At 42.9% G+C, this 18,751-nt stretch overlaps 1 protein-coding gene across 1 annotated transcript; it reads right to left on the minus strand.

Annotated features, from left to right (window-relative positions):
• Positions 1 to 16,056: 16,056 nt before the first annotated feature.
• On the minus strand, positions 16,057 to 17,067 carry LOC134080790 (trace amine-associated receptor 13c-like). Its single transcript, XM_062537401.1, has one exon. It carries the CDS (start codon positions 17,065 to 17,067, stop codon positions 16,057 to 16,059), a length of 1,011 nt encoding a protein of 336 aa, XP_062393385.1.
• Between the last annotated feature and the right edge of the window lie 1,684 nt (positions 17,068 to 18,751).

Consider the following 18,751-nt stretch of genomic DNA (forward strand, 5'->3'; position numbering starts at 1 on the left):
TGCTGTCACTTCGTCTGTTTTATGGCCTACCTAGGTTGTATTTGGTATCTGTGGATAGCTCTAGCTGTCCTCTGTTATCTGACATGCAAGCCACGGTTTCACGACCTACTGTAAATCAAACGAAAGTAGCGGTAGCCGAAGCTATATGATTCTTATTTGTTTGTCACTTCGTCTGTTTCTATAACACAAAAGGATCGATGTGTTTGGTATCAATGGAAAGCTCTGTTTCTCCTCTTTCATTTGATATGCATGTTATGGCTGTGCGATGCCTGGTCCCGGAGTAATTCGAGCGAGAGCGGTGGCTGCGTGGGTGAACGCAGAGCAATATAGACTGTATATGATATAGCCTACTTTTATTTAAATTCATGATTTTATTTTTATTTTCATACTTGATCGTACAGACACGTGTCTAGTCTCGTTGGAAAGGTTCTGAGCTCTTTAATGCAATATAGGTCTCATCTCGCTGTGACTAATAATAGCAGAGCAATGTAACAGAGAATGGGTGTGGTTTTTGACGCACTTTGCGTCCGTCGAGCTCATAGGGTCCGTTAAATTGACGTGGATAAAAATAGGATTTGTAAACTGTCGGAATGGGGGTACTAAAATGTGTCGGATTGGCAGCATGTCGGAATAACACCATGTCTGAATAGCGGCATGTCGGACGAAAGGGATGTCGGACTGGCAGGATGTCGGACTGCCGACATGTAACCTTTGAGAACGCCTCTTCTCTTAGAGCGTTTGAGCTATCGTCGCGGTTCAAACACAAAAAAATCAGGCCCGATCCGTGTAGGTTGCTTGATAATGTCGGATGGCTGCCGGTTGTCGTTTTTCCGGTATTCCCGTTTTTAGACCTTGTAGTTCCGCCATGCTCCACCAGAGGCGTTTCCCCATTGAAATGAATGGGGGACTGTTCAGGCGTTCACATCACTGCCCCCTGGTGAGCAAGCCCACTTTTGCAGCTCCTCCACGGAGATGCACATTTCTAGTTTGCATTGATATTTGTACTCAATGTGAATGTAGGTTACGAGAAATAATTATAAAAAATCTTGAGTTATTCGGCTAAAAAACGCTTTGGCTCACTCATCCAACTCTAGGGACTGAGGGGAGTGACCCAATTTCACCTGGGGGTGGCATATTCCTTAAAGGAACAATGATGTCAGAAGCTCATAACTCACGACAGAAGGAGTCTAGAGGCACAGATAACGTGTTGGACAAGTTTTAGAGAGTGAAAACAGGTCAACTGTGGAGCAAGAGAAAGTGCGAGTCGGCGAAAGCTAGCAACAAGCTAGCGACTAGCAAAAAGCATGCAATATGGACGACATATTCACCATCACACCACCGGGACCGTTTGAATTCCAACCAAGCTTGTGGCCCGCATGGATAAAAAGATTTGAACGCTTCAGAATGGCTTCAGGTTGATAGAAGGCGGAGGTCTGCACTCTCTGAGTGCTCTTCTAGTTTGTATTTAGTCTGTGAAACTATAGTTCATATAGGCTACTTCATGCAAGATGAATAATGTCGTTGTGGATTTATTTTTTTGGCTATATTCAGCAAGCAACTGTAAGCTACCTAGCCTAACGACACCAAATCGGCCCTTCGAAAGTTCTAAAACAAGTGTTTTTTTTTATATATATATACCTCAAAATAGCATTTGATAAACTAGAAAAGTACTCAGGAAGCGCAAACCTCCGCCAAGCGAACACATAGCCTAACCGCCTCATGCATCCGGATGGTGCTACGGATCATTCCCAAAATGTATTGTTTCTTCCTTGGGTCATTTCAGACCTTCCCTGAAAATGTCATCGAAATCTATCCATAACCTTTTGAGTTATCGGTTATCAGCTGGGCGACAATCCATCTCGTTCCCCTCACCATTGGATCAGGGAACCCAGGATGCAGGGTCGCATATGGCACTCCCCTCCCGCCCAAGTCCGAGGCAGAATTCTCAGATCCGATCCACAAGTCTCGCGGCATCTCCAGGACCCAGCACCAGCAAGGCGATGACCCTGTCCACTGGGCCGAATCCATAGCACCCTCCAGTCCCGCGGCATCTCGTTCCACTGATCAGACAGGAAGTTCTCCGTCTCTTAACTCAGTCTGATAATGTTATCTCTGTTTTCTTTGCAGGACCAGGAAGCAGGCTGCTCCCATTGGCATCCAGTCATGGATCCATCTGCAGGCCACGAGGCCTGGAGAAGCTCACAGCCACGCCGCCAGTCCCTCCACGCACCGGGTACACTGACAGCGCCCTCCTGCACTATACACTCCAGAGCGAATTCCTCCGCCGCTCCAGCCACAGCCACATCAGCATCTCAGGCTGTTTCTGCTGCAGTTCCGGCGACGCCATTCTACCAAACGGCTCCGGTATCGACAGCATCGCTACTCCCTACGCACCCTCTTTCCTCCCCCATCCACTCCCCCTAGCCAGGACCTGGTCCAGGGCTGCCCCACTGTCAGTCATTCCGGCAACTGCTCCCTCCCTTCCCCCTTTTCCCCCTTTCCATTTCCATTCCCGGAGCGAAGTCTGTACAGACATTCACCTCGCTAGCCCCCCATTTACATCACAAGCTAGTGAGTTCCTGGTCTCAGCCGGCTCCAGTAGCGATAGCGTCGCTACTCTCCCCTCACCCTCTTTCCACTTCCTACAGCAAAGGCCATGCCACTGCCTCCCCACGCTGCTGCATTCGAGCCACCACCTGTCTCATCGACCACCAGGAGCCTCATTCTATCAGGTGCAGACGTAGATCTATCTAAAATGTTACCCTCTCTCCCCATACCTTCACATCACCGGGATTTAGTTTGGGGGTAATTAACGCTGTCTTTAAAACCCTCCAGCCCAGCAACTAAAATCCTGTCTTTTACTGAGTTTACTGTAGCGTTCACCAATTACACTGAAGTAATCTGTTCTGTCTTTCCCAGCCGGTGTAAAGAGTTGAACGACTATCTATCAATCCATCATCGCCGGCATGACTTTATCATACGGAAGCGCCCACTTTTACACCTACCACCGCTTATTTTCAGCGAAATGCGCCGCAAGGGTAAGCCTATGGAATCAGCATGCCCCCTCTGCAACACGCCCAGCCACGTCATGGCTGAGCAGGGCTCTGAACAGGTTCAAGGAACGAAAACGAAAACCGAACAAAATTTTATGAGGAACGGAAACGAAAACGAAATGGTCTTCAACTGTTCCGGAACAGAAACTTTATTCTGAAATCACACTATCTTCCTTCCGTTATCTCCATGTGTGCTACTGCGCAGGTGCCCATGCCAAGTCAAAAGCAACCTGCATTTGGAAAACTTAACAGGTTATATAACCTGGTTGTGAATACAGGTCAAGATTTTTGCTGGATTTAAAAGTCCTGGAAGAAGATGCCGAGTCAACCCAATTTGATTTATGTCCGAAACGGAACGCAGCTGCCTACTGCCACGCTGCCTTCACTGCCTTGCGAGTGAGTTGCCGTGGAGGGCTACCTTGTTGCCAGCTTCCAGCTAGAAACGTTGTTTCGGACAGCCTAGCAAGATAACAACATAGAACGCCGTTGCCAAGATACCGAAAGCTGACTTCACAGTTGAGTTTATCCCGGTAAACGGTTGACTTCTCTAGAACTAGACTACTAGTCTAGACTTGACTTGACTTGCCACCAAAAACACAAAACAAACAAAACAAAGATGGACCCAGTCCAATTGATTAGGATTGTATTAGTAATTGAACAGTACCTGCACGACGAGCTGGAAGAGGAAACCCGCCAGAGATCGGCTCATAGGAGGAGATGGCGCAGAATTGCAGCTATCTGTGATGCGGAATCCTTTGAGGTAGGCCTGAAAACTGCTCCCAGATTGAAATGAATGGCAGCTAACGTTACAAATCTAGTTGTGTGTAGCGAATGTAGTTGTGTGTAGTTTTTCCGTCTCCTCTTATCCGTCTGAATAAATGACGCGATAGTTTGTAGCAGTTTTTCTATTCCCCTTAACCGTCTGATGACGTTACGTTAATTTGGCCTACAGAAATAGCCAATCACTGCCACTCAAGCCTGCAGTGCAGCGCAGTTGCCACTTTTAGGTAGAACTTGTCACTGAAATGTATAGCCTAGCCTAGGTCTATTGGACAAATGTGTAGGCCTACACAGAGAGGAATGAGACAAAACACGTAATTGTTCAAAACTATAGTGAAGTTTACAGAAAAGTGACACAAACAATATTAAGCCCATTGGCATAGCCTATATAAAAATAGGTCTATTATTATTACATAGCCCTGATGTTCCCCTTTTGTGTTAATCTGATTCCATTGATAAAGGAAGAAGAAAGTATAACTATAACTATAATGATATAAACGAAAATAATGTTATGAAACATTATGAAAACACTCACCAGACAGATTACTAAAGTAACTCTACATTCTGTAATAGTATTCTTACTCTTACAGTAGGCCTACTTCTTGCTCTAAATATTTGTTCTTCTTTTTTGACAGCAAGAAGACCGTGCAATATATTGCATCATGAACAACACCATGCCCATTCTAAAGATTTTTTTTGAAGGAGGCGACACAAAAGTTGACTTTCGTCTCAACAGACGTTCCATAATTGGCTTACTTGAACTGATGGATCAGAGCCGGCATCATGGGTGGGGTCCTACGGTGGAAACTCTGTTTTTTTTTATTTTGGCTGGCGAGTGGGACCTCCTACAGAGTCGTGTCCCGAAGCTTTGACCTGCCCAGGTCCACGGTCAATGACCTGATCCACAGGGTGGCCACAGCACTGACTGTACTGACATCGAGAGTCATCAGGCTTCCATCTCCAGAAGAGCAGAGGGAGATAGGGGAGGGTTTTGCCAGACTGGCTGGGCATCAGGCTTTCCAGAGGTCCATGGGAGCAATTGATGGATGCCACATTCGAATCAAAGCCCCTGGAGAGCCTGATGCCAAGTGTTACCAGAACCGGAAGCTTTTCCCTTCCATTCAACTACAGGCTGTGTGTGACCATGTAGGGAAATGTATTGATGTTTTTGTGGGGTTCCCTGGTTCCGTGCATGATGCCCGCATCCTCCGGCACAGTCCAATTTTTCATTGTGGCACCTACCCTCCAGCAGAAACATTTCTCCTCGGGGATGGGGGTTACCCATGTTTGGAGCGGCCCATTTGCCTGCTGACGCCATACAAGTAGCCAGTGAGAGGAGATCGAGGCACAACAGAGGTTAGTAACCTACAGTATCTGGCCATGTTTTTTTTTATACTAACTATTTCACATCTGACAGTTACATGCTCTATTAATGCTTATTTGTCTTTTGGTCTTTACAGATTCAACTTACATCATTCCCAGGCTCGCTCAATAACTGAATGTGCATTTGGCATGATGAAAAAGAGGTGGAGGGCCATATTCCTAAGTGCACTAGAGATAGACACCAAGTTCATGCCTGATGTCATCTTGGCATGTACGATATTGCACAATATATGCATGGCCAATGGCGATATTGTGGCTGTGAACGAGGAGGAAGAGGACAATGCAGAAAGGGAAGGAGGAGAAACTGCCAGTGGCAGTGCCCTGCGTGATTACATTGCAACTGTAGTGTTGACTACACTTACATTTCACAATAAATAGTGTTTACTCTTTCACCTAAATCAGTAAGCTTTTGTGTCGTCTTTCTTTTAACAGAACTGTTGTAAATGTGCTTTATAAATAAATATTACTTACTTACTTAATTACTTACATCAGTCTGAGTTTGAAGGACATGCAAGCCAAACAGATTTGTGTAAAGGATTTCATTTATTTTATTTTTCACGAATCAACAATTCCAAGATATGGATTAGGCGCTCAGAGCGCTCATCAGCTGCCTTCTGCCTTGCCTCCTCCCTGGCTGCCTCCTCGAGGAAGTCCAGGAAGTCTCTCTCTCCCGTTTCCTCCCTCTGCCTCTGACCACATCCTCTGCCTCTGGATCCGGTGATGACGCTGCCGCATGGTTGTCCTTCTCCTGAGGATGAGTGGGGCAGTGATGCCCACAACACTGGGGGAGGAGATGGAGTGCCTCTGTCCCAACACCTCGTCCATCACACCAAAAAAGGGCCAGGAAGCTGCGGTGTCTTCACCCCTATCTGTCCCTGTCGGTGGATTTTTTAACTCCTGCAAAACAGACCAATTACAGCCACAACCAAAACACTGTTAAAATGTATTCTCGTGATGGACATGATATCAATTAAATGATTTTAACCTATGAATAGACAAAATGACTAATGTGTGTAGATACCTTTTTTTTTTTTTTTTTTTTTTTAATTGTCCCACTTCTTTCTTGCTTGTTGAGGTGAGAGTTTGTCAGCAAGGCCAATCTTTTCCAATACTTTTCTGAAAATGGTTGAAACAAAGATACAAGAAAGATGAATACCCTGACACATCTATGGTAACCTTTTTTGCTCATAATACTGGTTGTAGGCCTACATATGTTGAATTTGTAGCACAATAGCCTACACAGCATCAATACAACAGCTAGCCTACACTCTAGAAAACATTTTCAACATTCAAATCAGTAGAAGATTTCGCTCACAAAGACAATTTAAAACTTACTTCCAACCACTCTGGGCGCTGTTTTTATGTCCAGTGAAACAAGAATCAGCCTCGGCTCGTGCCCTGATGAATTGACTTGTCCCATCAACTGTCCCTGCACATAACGTAAGTTCAGAACTGCTCTCTCACACACATGTAAAATAACAGGAAAAGCTTCGATTGAGGGTCCCAAGACCAGACCAGTTAAGAAACTAACCTCAGAAATATCCCAGCCTAAATTCATCTGGTAAAGATAAGAAACGAATTTTAGGCAATCTACAATTTCTTCCCTGAAACATCAATTCCCACAGAAAGCAGGTAACAGGCTAATGTTAGCAAATGAACATTATCGTAGTTAGACTATTAGCGGCTCTTTTTTCTCACGTTAACTACATTTACCTTACATGTAAGCCTACTACATGTTATGCCTACTAATAGAGTAAGCTATTAATAGTAAATTATATGTGTAATAAACGTTAGCCTACTTACATTTGAAGACGAACTGGTCCATATCGTTGACGCTCTTGACGGCTTGACAGCTTGACAGCTCTGACGTTTGTTCTTCATGCACAGCTGTTCCCGCGGTTGCCGTTCACTGACATCATAGTTAAATAGAACTTTTGGACGTTGAAGGCAGCATGAAGGATACATCTATGCTGCCTTCAAAACTCTGCAAATCGAAGGTATCTTAGGCCCTGTACACATTAACACGGGTAAATATGTCTCCGTTTACCCCTCCCGTACACACTAATACGGTGTATTCCAAAGCCGTATACGGTGCTTTCAAAATACGATAGCTAAGGTGGATAAATCGGAATACAACACGAAGCCGGAGTTGTGTGTACAGCGCAGCCGGAGAGATTGAGATACAATGACGTTCGGTTGCCATGACGATGAGGAAAGTTTATGCTCGAGACTCCAAAACCACAACAAACATGGCAGGCGAAATGCTGCAGATGATGCTTTCTTTATATCATCTACTGTTGTATCTTCATGTACAACTCACTCTGCTGTATAGTGCACGGGTGTTGCTACAACGAAGGAGGCGAGCGTATCTTATGTGTTTCAATGATGGCCAAAAGTTTCAGCGACGTTTCAGACCCTATGTACACCGACGTTTCTGGACTCGACCTGGCCGGACTAGTGCCTGGTGGGACAACTTTGTACGTGAGATAGTACTCCCCGAGGAGTGGAGAGAGAACTTTCGGATGACCAGAAGCAGTGTCTATCAACTAAGTGATCTCCTACGCCCGCACATTGAGGGACAGACAACTCGGATGAGTGAACCGGTGGATGTGGTGAAAAAGGTTGCCTGCACATTATACTATCTCAGCGATGAAGGTAGGCTAAGGAAAACAGCAAATTCGTTTGGTCTTGCCCGTCAAACCGTGTCTAAGATAGTGAGAGAGGTGTGCAGAGCTATCTCCAAACATCTCGGCCCGAAGTACATCCAATTGCCACACACTGAGCCTGCAGTATTTCACCTGACCACACATTTCTTCCAAGCGCACGGGATACCTCAGTGCTTAGGAGCTGTTGATGGCACACACATCGAAATTAAACAATCAACATCAAATTCGACCGACTTTCTGAACAGAAAACATAGGCACTCCCTGAATGTCCAAGCGGTGTGTGACTATAAATATTGCTTCATTGATGTAGTGGTGAAATGGCCCGGCAGCGTGCACGATGCCCGTATGTTCGCCAATTCCCGGATCAACTCACAGCTGAAAGATGGCAAGATTCCTCGGTGTCCTAAAGTTGTCGTGGAGGGAGAGGATCCAGTTCCTGTGTTTCTGCTGGGGGATCCAGCATATCCTCTCTTGCCCTACCTTATGAAAGAATACGCAAGTGGTGGACAGACACCTCAGGAACAGTATTTTGGTCTTTCGCTGTGCAGGGGAAGGATGGTCATCGAGTGCGCATTTGGGCGCTTAAAGGCGCGTTTTGGTACACTCCGAAGAGCAATGGACTTGAACCTGGACGACTTACCACTCGTTATAATTGCTTGCTTTGTGTTGCACAATTTCTGTGAATTAAAAAACGAAACCATCGCTCAACCAAATATTGATGCAGCTCTTTGCTACGATCGAGAGTTTCAGCCTCCAACTCAGAACAACAGCTACCGAACTGAATGCAATGAATTAGAAGGACGACGAGTAAAACATATAATAACTAAATATTTGGATCCATAAAATTGCTAACTTGACTGGGTTGACAGGGTTGTATATGGCAGGACATTGTTAAGATCTCATAGTTTCTAGGTTATGTTTATCTGTATTCTGAATGTCACTGTTTGTGCCTTTGTGCCTTGGTGTGTATGCTAGCCTACTTGACACCTTAGTTTCCTTTAGGATAAATGAAATAAGGTTGTGGGCCTTCTTCTTTTAGCCAGGCCAACTGAGATGTTTTTGAGGCTTAGGCCTAATTGTTATGTCAATAAAAGGCATGTTTACTTTTCTTGATCACACTGCTGACTACCGATTGGATTTGTAGTCCTCAATGAAAAAGTATAGGCTATTTAAGGACATTTATGGGTATGAGTGGAAAATTGATTGATGTTAAGGTGTTGCCCTCATATTGCTAGAATTAAATGGATATGTTCGAGGGTAGGCCAGTGCAGTTGGAAGCAAAAGTGAGGCCTAGCCATCGAGTTATTATAGCCATTAGGCTACTATTTTGTTTAAGGTGATGCTGGCATTAATGGTGTGTGACACATTAACCCTGATGTCATTAACCTAGCCTACATGCCTCCTAAATGTAATAAATCAGAAAGACAAGCAATATAAATTGGTCAAATGTATTCAAAAACATTCATAAAAAGTATTCACATCTCAAAATGTATTCAATAACATTCATTTAAAAAACTATTAGGCCTAAAGGGTAGGCCCAGGCCTACATTTCCAAACACATGAACACAGGAACTGATTATTCACATAAGCTGATTCATTAGGCTACATGTGCTATCACTCTTCATAGTACTTGGGAGTAAGAGTTGTGTTGTGAAGTGGAAGGATTGGGAGTAGGGTTTGGTGTGTGTGTGGGGGGGGGGTGTCCATAGGGCTGGCTGTTCATCTGGTGGTAGAGGGGATAATGAGATGGAGGCTGCTGGAACATCGACTGGCACATCATGGCAAAGCCCTCTGCGATGGAATTTGTGAGCCTCTCCACACTTCCTGTCAATCTTGACATGTTGTCAGAAAACTCCTTCTCTGTATCCTCCATTCGCTGCAGCACCTGCCTTTTGAGCTGCAACTCCTCCCTTGCAATTGCGTTGGCTTGTTCTTCAAATGGAAGTTTTCGTTTGAGCTTCTCATAACGGTGGGTCGACAGATATGCCGTAAGCCTGTCTCGGCGACCAGAAACCCCCTCCTCGGGATCTTCTCCACTCTCGGCATCTGAAGAACTGTTTACCTACATCACATCAATCAGTTAGCTACTGTAGCCTGGGCCAGCACTTGTAGCGGTCACACAGATCGCTACTTCAGCATCAGTTATGGCATAGTGTTTTTGTCTTGTTTGGGGGACAAAACCGGCTTGTTCGACTTTGCTGTCTGTCTGGCTAAGTGGATACTTTTTTTCGTTGACAAAAAGCCCAGGCCAAGCAAAATCACCGACTAGAACAATGAAAAAAGTTCTACCTACTTATTAGCGAGCCTCCCCACTTTTTTACATCCCTGTAAAGCTGCCTAGCCTAATAGCTAACGTTAACGTCAGTGGCTAATGGAGAGTCAATAAAATGTTTTGTTTATTTCGCGCTAAGAGGCAATAACTTTACACATTAACATCACTTTCTTACATTCTTTTCTATTAGCGTTTGGTCGATTTTTGTTAATCATGCTAGGCTACCGTAAATTAACTTACCACGGAATCAGGAATATCCCGGTCCGCCAAGTCACTCGTTTCCACACCAGAGTTGAGAGTGGTTGTGGCTGGAGATCCGCCCCATATCTTCTCACAAGCATCAAAATACAACAGCACGACTCTTCCATGCCCACTTCTTCTCCCGGAATCCACTGCTAGCCTGTATTTGCTCCGGATGGCCTTCAGCTTTGTCGTCAAGGCTGCTTTGGTGATTTCTTTCACCTTGTGAGGGAAATCCTTGTCATGTCGAGCAGTCGCAAATGGATACTCCGTTAAAAATCTTTGCAGAATGTCCCCATATTTAGTGAACGGAATCCCAGTCAATGTTCTCCAGAGCTTTCTGGGTTTTATAGTCGAGAGTGACCCGTAGTAACAATTCCACTTCGTCGTCCGTCCATGAGAAGAAGCTGTTTTTTTTCTGCTGAGCCATTTTGTCGCAATCTTACAACTGTGCCGCGCCAGTGTTACTTTTTTACCTCAGTGTGGCAACTTGTCACGCGCCTGTCAAACACTGTAGCTGCACCGGCGGGAGAGTGACGTAACAATCAAAACAATAATGCAGAACTGGAATTTCTAATGGCAGAACATTCTGAAAATTACATGAAAACGATAGTGTGGACGGAGGGAGTTTTAACTACGGATGCACGTATTTATGTTTACCCGGGTTGTGTACAGGGCCTTAGAAGGCAGCGTTTTTGTTTCGGACGTGACACGATGCCTCGCTCCCCTGTAAGATATCTTAGAAGGCAGCATTAGCCCGTTTCGGACATAGCCACTGAATCCCGTCCACTGAAGGAGCCGGATGCCCCTTCTGCTTTGTGGTAGAACTGTAGCAGTCAATCCAATGGTCATCACTCTTTGGATATCGTCACGGCCCCAGTGGGGTTCCCTTATCGCTCTGAGGTGTTTCTCTATTATTTGAGTTTCAGGCCAAGTTGGAGAGGACACAGAGCGAGGTGCTGATTGGCTTACACCAAGGGCCTGGTGTAGGCTAACCTTTCAAATCTATGGAGCTGCCAGTGTTCTCTCTCTCTCTCTCTACCCTGATGCTGGCCTTTTGTTTAGTGCCTGCGTCATCGCAGGCCAGATGCTGGCTGGTTTTTTTTTTATTGTTGGTTGCGTTATTCCTTATTCTCCTTAGTTTGTAGATCTACAACGTTTTGTAGATATTCTATTACCGTATTTTCTGGACTATAAGGCACACTTAAAAGCCTTTCATTTTCTCAAAAAAGACAGTGCGCCTTATAATCCAGAGCGCCTTATATGTGACCATTTAAAGCGAAATCAGTCGCTTTGCGCACAACGTTATTTTGAGAAAATCAACAATAACAAACTGCCAGGTTAAAATGTTGAATTTCACGTTTTCGCATAATTCGACAGTATACAGTCTGCAGTTTCATATTGTGAACGCATTTCACAGAAAAGCATACGTTTTGACTGTTAAACCCGGCGAAGATGCAAAACATTTGCTGTCATTCCCGTTGTCAACGCGCCGCTTAAAAGGTGATTTCTCCTCTTCTGGCATATCGTGACAGGAGAACCATGTCAACTTTGGATGCGGTTATCTTGGCGATAGTTTGTGTAATACCCTCGATATACATATCGTTGGAAAGCTTAGTTTATGGCCGTTCACGTGAGCACAATAACTTGATTTAGTAAATTTTACCGAAACGACTGGTTTAGCTTTGCAGAGTCACATATATGGAATAATTCAGGACCTCGAATTGATTTTGTGTGATACATGGCGCTCTGTCAAAATGTTATTTTGAAAGTGTTTGATAGAGTTTGACTGACTGACGTATCGGCTTTGTTTCGCTTAATGCGCCTTATAGTCCGGTGCGCTTTATATATGAAAAAAGTTTGAAAATAGACCATTTATTGACAGTGCGCCTTATAATCCAGTGCGCCTTATAGTGCGGAAAATACGGGTATTGTAAATAAATGATTCATTGTTATTCCGCAAACCTCTCGTGTGTCTTCCCATCTTTATTTATTTTATTTTCAAGGGGCTGGATTTACTGGAGAAATTGGTGTCTACTGGAGATACTGGTGTCTTCTTCACAACCTCAACACATAAAAATAGATGCAAGTTGATTTTTTAAGCATAGATGAAGTAAAATGTCTGTTTTGGGTTTTAACATTAACACTTACCGGAGTAGAAAGATATAAGAAGCCTCTCTTTTCTCTTGCTTCATTCCGTGACGTGAGGCTCATAGATGGTCACGTGATTCATTGCTAACACTCTTGGATGATCTCAAAGCGTCACCCATAAGTATCCATTTCATTCAGATAGAAATGATGTTGCCCAATCTCAATGGGAGTGAGAGTTGTCCCAAAGAGTTGTCCAGTGATTCATCACATTAAGGTAGGAAAAATGTCAATAATAAGTGGAATTAATTTAAACGAGTTCTATAAATCACCCTGTTACAGATAACCTGAAAAAGGTTGAAAACCCCTGTATTAACATATTCATCACTGTAAGTGTTCACAATGCACATGTATAGGAAAACCCTTACATTCCTAAAGCTACTCACTGATTTATTACATACCAAATACAAATCACAGACATAACATGACCTTGTCAGAATGTAAAAAGGGTTCAACACAGCAAAATACTTTTCAGCAGCAATAGGTCATACTCAGTAATGATGAAATTATAACATTGAGGAATAAAAAAAGACAAAGAATAACTTAAACAGTTTGATGCCCCATGAAGAAGTACAGTATGCCTCAGCCAGAAAGATAATAGGTTTTAGATGGAGTCTGCTGCAGCTTAGTGATAAATGAAGATGACAACCAGCTAATTTTACAAAATGGCAAAAATTATATTGATGACAAAAATATGTTCATCAATATACTGTAAACTCTAACACGGGTTGCAACCTAGTGCACAGGAACAGTGATGGATAACAATTATGAACTGTTTTATTCTCTTCTGTGGCATCCATTTCTCTGTGCAAGATAATGTCATAGTCAGCGGATTCTTGTCCCTGGATGTATACCGAATGGTCTAATATTTTGTTTTGAAAATGGGCTGTTTTTCTTATTTTTTCCTTCAACCCTGTGAAAATATTATAATCTGACTGAAATTTGTTTTGATGTACGTCCTAGTTAGGGTAACAGTCTACCATACTGATCAATAAATAGTACGGCTAACATGTTGCAAGTAAAAGTGATTCAACGAAAAAAAAATTTAGGGGCGAAGCACTATACTTGGGCACAGAGATTGCCTGAGAGCTGTGGCGAGTGAGAAAATACTGATGTGTTGCGTGATATCTCTGCACCCAATAAACACAACTAAGAAGAAAACCAAGTGGCCGTTTCATGTGAAACTAGAAGAAATTATAATGAGAAGTTAATTTTCATCAAAAAAAATGAGACACTTTGCATTCCAGAAAATATAATTGACAGTCACTCAAAAAAGAGAACAATCCTGGGAAAATGCAGTACATGTGGCAGCCCTATCCGCACCTCACTGAACACCTCTGTTGGCAGAGCTTGAGAGGGGCCAAGGCTCCATTCCAGCACGTGTCTGAAGAGGAGCAGATGATGGGGCCTCCTGATGCTGAGGCCGTTTTCCTCTCCCTCCTCATCCTGAAGACCAGGAGTCTGTATGAGGCAGCCCAGACGAGGGAAAGGGGGTAAGGGCAAATGGTATGCTCCAAGGCACTGTGCCCTGATTCCTGGCCTTTTCACTGCGCACTGCAGCACACATGATGTGTTTTTATGAAACCCTTTTCACCTTTTTTTTTTTTTTAAAGATTATTTTTTGGGCTTTTTATGCCTTTATTTGGACAGGACAGTAGAGAGAATGACAGGAAGTGAGTGGGAGAGAGTCGGGGTGGGATCTGGAAAGGACCACGGGGCGGGAATCGAACCCGGGTCGCCAGCGTACGGTGCAGGTGCCCCAGCCAGTTGCGCCACTGCCGGGGCCATCCTTTTCACCTTTAATCATACAATGTCATGTCATATATCTGTTATGGTCATTTAGATATGGAGTAAATGTTTTTCTAGTAATTTCTACACTTTCCTGCAACGTCAATTCATTTCTTTCTCCATTCTTTTGTATGGGTTTCAGCTCCAGATGTTCACATTTATGAAACTGCTGCTCTGGAGGAACAGCAAAGGTAAGCAATGCACTACAATGCTTGACAGGGATACTGTATTTTCTGAATGTGTGCGTGTGTGTGTGTGTGTGTGAGCATGTATGTGCGTGCGCAAGCTGCAGTGTTGGCTATAATGCTGACAGCTACCCACAGCTGTCAGGCATAAACAGCCAGCTGGCTGAACAGTTCAATGTACGGCTGAAATGCCTAAAACACCACCTGCCGTACATGGTGAGGGAGCACTTCCTGCTGCATGTACAGCTGTACATTTGGTTCCACTCCAGGGCAAGGGTACAACATCAACCCCCCCCCCCCCCGAGGATGCTGGGCCACAGCACCCGAGTGCCTGCCTGAAAATGAGGATGCTCAAATTTATGCTGTGGCATACTGTTACCACAAGAGTTCACTATTGTACAAGTTATGATTTTGGACCTTCTGCTGAAGATGCCAATCTGGTTGACAAATAACTCAGTTTTGACCATATTGACATAATAGTATTGGAAACTATTCATGCGAATGTTAAACCTTGGCCTTTTGAACGTTTGATTGCAAAGGCGAGGTTCTACTGTAACAAATAGGCCTACATTCTGCTCACTGATTGTGTGTGTGACAGTAGGGTGCCATGCACTAATACACTGTCTGCTTGTAAACAAATTCAAAGTTTATACTAGAGTGAATTCAACCAGACCTTTATAGAGAATGGGATCCGACGTCAGCGGCGCAATGCATTCTGAGAGTGGACGCGAGATCCTGAAAGCAATTAAAAGACACTCCGTTGTTGATTTATTTTACCTGACGATCGTGGGCACGGACGTTACATCCAACAATAGGTTCATCCCATGATGTGTGAAAAACAGTGTTAGAAACAGCGAGTTAGCAACGTTTTACAATGTTTACAATGACACAGCATGGGCAGCAGCGTACAAGTGGCCTCTCTTGTATCCCAGACGCCATCGCAGCGCAAACGCCGCCACGTCACATTCCCATTCTCTATGAACAAGTCAGATCTGTGCTGAGGCAATCTATATATTCAGTGAGATAATCTGAATATTTATAATCAATATGAGTAGGTATTAATTTGATGATTATAGCAAGTGTTTTCCATGCATTTGTAGATTATCGATCGGATACTGCATTCAGCACCAAATGCTATAACCCATAATATGCAAGAGACTGTGATAAACAACTACATTTACAGCAAACACAGGTTCAAAGTTGATAAACAACTATAAATCCACAGCAAACACTGGTTCAAACACGGACTCTATTTAATAATTTACACACACACACACACACACACACACACACACACACACAGGTTGCCAAAATTCTTAATTATAAGTTTACATACTATGTGGCAAATATTTTACAAGTCTTAACATGTTTCCTGCTGACTGCTATTTCATGTTTTTCATGGGAAATATTCAATTCTTGTGAACAAGTGATCCAGCAACTATTCCATGTATTATCAGATGAATATACAGTATGAATACTGTAGGCCTATGTATATTTAAAGTATATTGTGTTTGAAAATTGTACATGTACATTCAATGACTTTATGCAGTAATGTTAATATAAACAGATGAAGGATCGAGAATCTTGAGAGTTAAGATGTGTTTAACAGAGGCCCTGAACCATGTATAACGAAATGCATAGATAATCGGGTTCAAAAAAGAATTGATATAAATGACCCAAACAAGAAATGCAATGACAAGAGATGGATTTGATATACTGTCCTCAGAGAGGATGCAGATATAATGGGTTATCCAGCAAGATATGAAAACAAACAGGACGATTCCTAGTGTTTTAGTCGCTTTTCTTTCTGAGGTCTTAATCATTGCTGGCTCCTCAGCTGATAATCGTCCCACAACTGTGTTTATCAACTTCTCCTGTCTTTGTGCCACTTTTAAAATATGCACATACATTCCTATTATGACAGCGCACGGGCCAACAAATGAAACGATGAGGTCCACGACACCCCAGGTGAAGCTGACGACCATTGTACACTCTCCATAACAGATCATGTGTTCTTGGGAACGATACAGGTTAGCATTGAAGTACAGCAGAGTCAGGTTGTATATGAGCGAGTATGACCATATCAGGAAAATAAATAACAAGGTTTTAGTCGTTGTCATTTTGGAGCAGTAAAGTAGGGGATCACATACAGCATAATATTGATCCACAGCAATCAACACCAAATTGTAGAGCGAGACAAAGATCACGGTGAAGACAGTGGCCTGGAAGATGGAACAGAATGTCTTCCCAAAATACCAGCATGACTCTATAAGCTTAATGCTTTCAATAGGTATAACAACCAATCCCACCATAAAATCAGACACAGCCAGCGAGAGGATGAGCAGGTTGGTTGGAGTGCGAAGCTGCTTGAAATGACATATGGAAATGATCACTAGCAAGTTACTAAATACCGTAAAAAACGAAAGCAGTGCAAAGAAAATGTACATAGATATGTACTCGGGCATCAATCGAACCACCTTTGAACAGGACAAATTGTGAGATGGAAAACAATATGAAACTGTGCTAGAATCTGTAGATTCAGTAAACTCCATTGGCATGAGGTGAACAGTGCTGACGATTTGATGAGTTGATTTGCTGCTCTTCCATTTGCCCACAGACCTTCGTTAGGGCACCATCACACCTCCACCTTTATACCTGTTCTATAGAACACTCCACCCCAACACCCTATCAGCATCAAGAACTTCGTAACTACAGTAATGGTAATCATTAAAGAAAAATCCATATTCAAAAGAGAAGATTACCCCTATTTTGATTACACTGACGGCAGAAAAAAAGCCTTTTCCTCCATCATCCTTTCAAAATGTGCAGTGCTAATGCATTGATGTAATAAAGCACTTGTGTACACTATTGACGGTTTTAAATAAATTTAAGTTCCTAGGCTATAATTCTCTTTATTTGTCTTTGAAAATGTTTGAATCATGATAAAAGCAAGACTGTTTGAAGTAAGAATCAATGTCAGATAGCTCATTTAAAGTGTAACTGCACCCTAAAATATGTTTTTTGAGCTATTGATTGATTGAAATTATAAGTGGTGAACTATACTATTACCAGGGTTAATATTGACAAAAATCGTGTTTTTCAGTAAACCATAAAGGTAAATGTGCTCAACATTACTTACACAGTATATTAAATATACAGTAACAAATTAACAAAAGAACAAAGTAAGCTTAACCAGATAATAAACTTGAACTTGAACTTAAACTTGTCAAGTTACAATGTCAGATACACCAGAAACAATTCATCAAATATAAGAAACAACAAACTCCGCAGTAAGGAAGGAGAGGGAAAGAGGGAGGCTCAGAGAAAAGGAGAGAGAAACCTCTGGCCAGCGATAGCAGAAATCAAAAGTGAGAGGAAAGGCCCAAGAGTGAGAGGAATCTCACCTCATGTCCAAAAACAACTAAACATAATTGCGCCGTTTATCTGGAATGATTATCCTGATGATTCTGCAAACCCCCGAATTATCAGGACATCTCTCTTATCATGTTGTGGGCGCATCACATCAGAGAATGCAAATATCTCCGGTTACAGACACAGAAACATCATATGCAGAAACGTTACTGTTCTAAAACGGACAATACTGTATTTCTCACATGTAAACCTTAGAAATGAAAATAAATGATAAATAAAAGTTAATAATTTCTCCTTTTACAAATATACTGTAGTTTGAGTGCAGGTGTTTTCCTGTGGTCCTAGACAGACCCGGGACTGAGTTAAGTCCTAAATATGCATGTGGGAATAATGGGGGAGGCCCACTTGGCAAGGTTTGGGACAAATTAATCTCATGCATGGCTTGGTTCAGAGGTTGAGTGATGTTCACAAACATGTTGACAAACAGGCCTGTTTGTTATGATGACCATAGAGACACTGGCTTTTGTGCCTGTTTTCATGTCTTTTTCTTGTCAACTCAAGATGAATTGGCCATGCTTTGCACGTGGAGAGGTGAACACTTATCACGCATACAAGCCTATTTCAAATACATACTAAAGGTGAATTCTAGGAGTTCCAGACAAAATATCAGTTGGCTACAGCAATTTATGAAGTGGCGGAGAGGGATATTGTTAACAGTATTAAGGCCATACCATTTTGACACTTGTCCTGGCCTAGATACGTTGAATAAACATTCTTTGTGGTATGATGAGTGTTTTCTAGGAAAATACTCAATACAGAGATGGTTAACCCTTAGATGCATAAGTGGGGTCAAAAATGACCCCA

The sequence above is a fragment of the Sardina pilchardus genome, chromosome 5 (genome assembly GCF_963854185.1).
Source record: "Sardina pilchardus chromosome 5, fSarPil1.1, whole genome shotgun sequence".
NCBI classification, from domain to species: Eukaryota; Metazoa; Chordata; class Actinopteri; order Clupeiformes; family Clupeidae; genus Sardina; species Sardina pilchardus.